The following is a 2500-nucleotide window of genomic DNA, read 5'->3' as shown; positions in this document are numbered from 1 at the left end:
ACGAACCCCGAAAACAATATTCGTTTTGGCTCAAAAATAGAAAGAAAAACAAACCGAAAAAACTAATCTTTACGTACAATCAGTATGGTATGAAAACAAACATCCTTCATCGTCTTATGAGTGTAATTCATCTAGTCAAATGGTAGAGGGCAGCCTCTGAATGTACAGAATGTCGAGCATTCACCTTAACGCTAAAATGTGCTATGCTTTAATCATAAACTCTATATATATTAATAAAATAAAGATTATACAGGATTATGCTCAGCTTATCAATCTGGTACATGCACATTATGAGTCGGCAAGATAATATATCACAACCTCACATTATCTGCACAAATATACATGGACTTTGGTACAATATTCTGAGATAGGATTGGCTTACAACTATTACTGATTATTCATATGGTCGAAAACTAGTTAAGTACAAAGCCTATTACGATGATACAGGGTATTTAACATTCAATTTTGGTACTAAGGAAGGGGTTGTATGGGAATTCTGATAAAACCAATTGGAAAAAAGTTGTCGCCTGAAAGTACTGATTTCTTATGATTTATTTTTCCATCACTATATGAATTTACAACATGATATAGTTTCAGTAATGCTGCATGTAACACAATAAGGCATTATATATCAATAACAGCTGCTAACTTATTTCGAAAGTAAGTTATATTCATAAACTCAGAGTGAGGGTGAGAGTAAAATCTGATTGTTATGAACTCAAATGCCACGCGGGACCTGAGGGATGAAGCCTCTCTTAAACCGTGGCTGAAAGATATTGCTCGTCTGAAATACCAACAAGTGAGCTGACGTGGAACTGAAACGAGTTCCGAAAGAATCCAACGGGAAATAAAGCGGGGAAAGGAAAAGTACAGCTTTGATAAACACATCAGTTAAATATTCAGTTCATGTTCTAACTTCGCAAGGAAAACGTAGTTGAGCTTATATAACAAACACTCTGGGTCTTTGTTCGCATATCGTTTGCTATATTCTCAGAAAATTGGATTTCACGAATCATTTTGATCATATCGTTCAGAAGCAGAAGTCTTCGAGTCTCCTTTTCTTTTCCAAAAACAACAACTTGGATCATCATATGAGCCACAGAGTCTCAAAGCACCAAACACGAGAGGCTCACAATGAAACAGGGAGCTTTGTGGCTATCACGATGTAGGGCGCAATAACCCTTCACAGAAGGTAAAGTCCGTCGTGTTGGCAATCATATATCCTTACATTCAAATTCTAAAGTCATTTGTGTTTCAAGGACTTAAATCTAAACAAAAATAATATCTGAATCCGCACTTTTCTTCTCGTCACTTCCATTCACTCACACAAGCAAAGCGATTTGTAATATGCGTAATTCACTAAAAAACTGACCTCACCCTACGTTTGTACCCAATGCCCCAAAACCTTGGATATTGTCAAAGAGAAATGCAATCGGAACAAAGCACTTAGAACATCACCGGAGGCATTTTAGATTTTCGAGATCGAAAAACGAATGAGGGTCAACGCGACCGTTTCTCTTTCCTCGGCCTCCCCCCGTTACTGCGCCTGCGGCCACGATAGCGGCCCGAGAGACGAGCGGCGCACAGGGCGGGAGGCCGCTGGCTGTCAGAGTCTCTGCGTGCGGCTGGGCGAGTAGCCGCGAACTCCGCCCATGTGGAACCATACCCGCGCCGGTCGAGGCGATGGCGGTGGTCAGACAATGGTGCCTTGGAGCTGGATAGAAGGTACGGAGGCTTCGGATCCGCACTCCTCAGGCGGAGTGACCTGCGGTGCAAGGAACAACTTGGCATTAAACAGTGAAAGGGAATTGTCCTACTTGGTGCTGGTGCTTGTTTATTTTGGAAGTCTGTATGTACATATCACTCCCCCACACGCACGCGCATGCGTATTACACTGCACACGTATTTATTTACATGTACCATATATACACAGTTAAACGAAGATTTGTGTGGATTGCCACGGCAGATCCACCTTAATCTCTCTGTAAGAACAAGACACAATATTTCTGCACTCAATGCATCTCATACACTGGAAAAAGATCTGCCATGAAAAAAGCGAGTTGTTATTCTATTCCCCGCACTGCGGCAAATGTTTCCCCTTAAATGTTAGATATATATCGTTTAATACTGTTTCCAAAGATAGCCATTGAACTTTCCCTTGAATTTGCCAAAAGGCTAGAACAATTTGCACGACAGCCAATAACCAGATGTAGGTTACGACGGTGCTCTTCAACCTTCTGATGGCGTCCACCCCTGGCAATGATTGGATAAAAGCTGCCCGCTCTGCTCTCGGATCTCGGGCATTTTCATTGACTAATGGCTGTGTATGAGACACCTTTGTTTTGGGACCTCTCAGGCACATATCTGGTACCCCAAAAATATTACGTTAAAAAAAATGTATAATCATAAATTCGCATTCAGTTTTTGGGAACATTTAAATAATCTCGAGATATGATCTCAAAGATGTAACTTTATCCTGCCAGGTGGGCATGTCTCGTCC

At 41.2% G+C, this 2500-nt stretch overlaps 1 protein-coding gene across 1 annotated transcript in view; it reads right to left on the bottom strand.

Annotated features, from left to right (window-relative positions):
* LOC125042156 (potassium channel subfamily T member 2-like) overlaps positions 1–2500 on the bottom strand; it is a 443899-nt gene that overhangs the window by 747 nt on the left and 440652 nt on the right. The window contains exon 33 of the mRNA XM_047637623.1: positions 1–1765. This exon is cut by the window's left edge and continues 747 nt beyond it. Coding sequence (XP_047493579.1) covers positions 1694–1765 — 72 coding nt within the window. The 3' untranslated portion in view covers positions 1–1693. The remainder of the gene's footprint in view (positions 1766–2500) is intronic.

Source organism: Penaeus chinensis, chromosome 31 (genome assembly GCF_019202785.1).
Source record: "Penaeus chinensis breed Huanghai No. 1 chromosome 31, ASM1920278v2, whole genome shotgun sequence".
Lineage (NCBI taxonomy): Eukaryota > Metazoa > Arthropoda > Malacostraca > Decapoda > Penaeidae > Penaeus > Penaeus chinensis.
The sequence above is the reverse complement of the archived record's forward strand: the minus strand, read 5'-3'. Positions and strand labels throughout refer to the sequence as shown.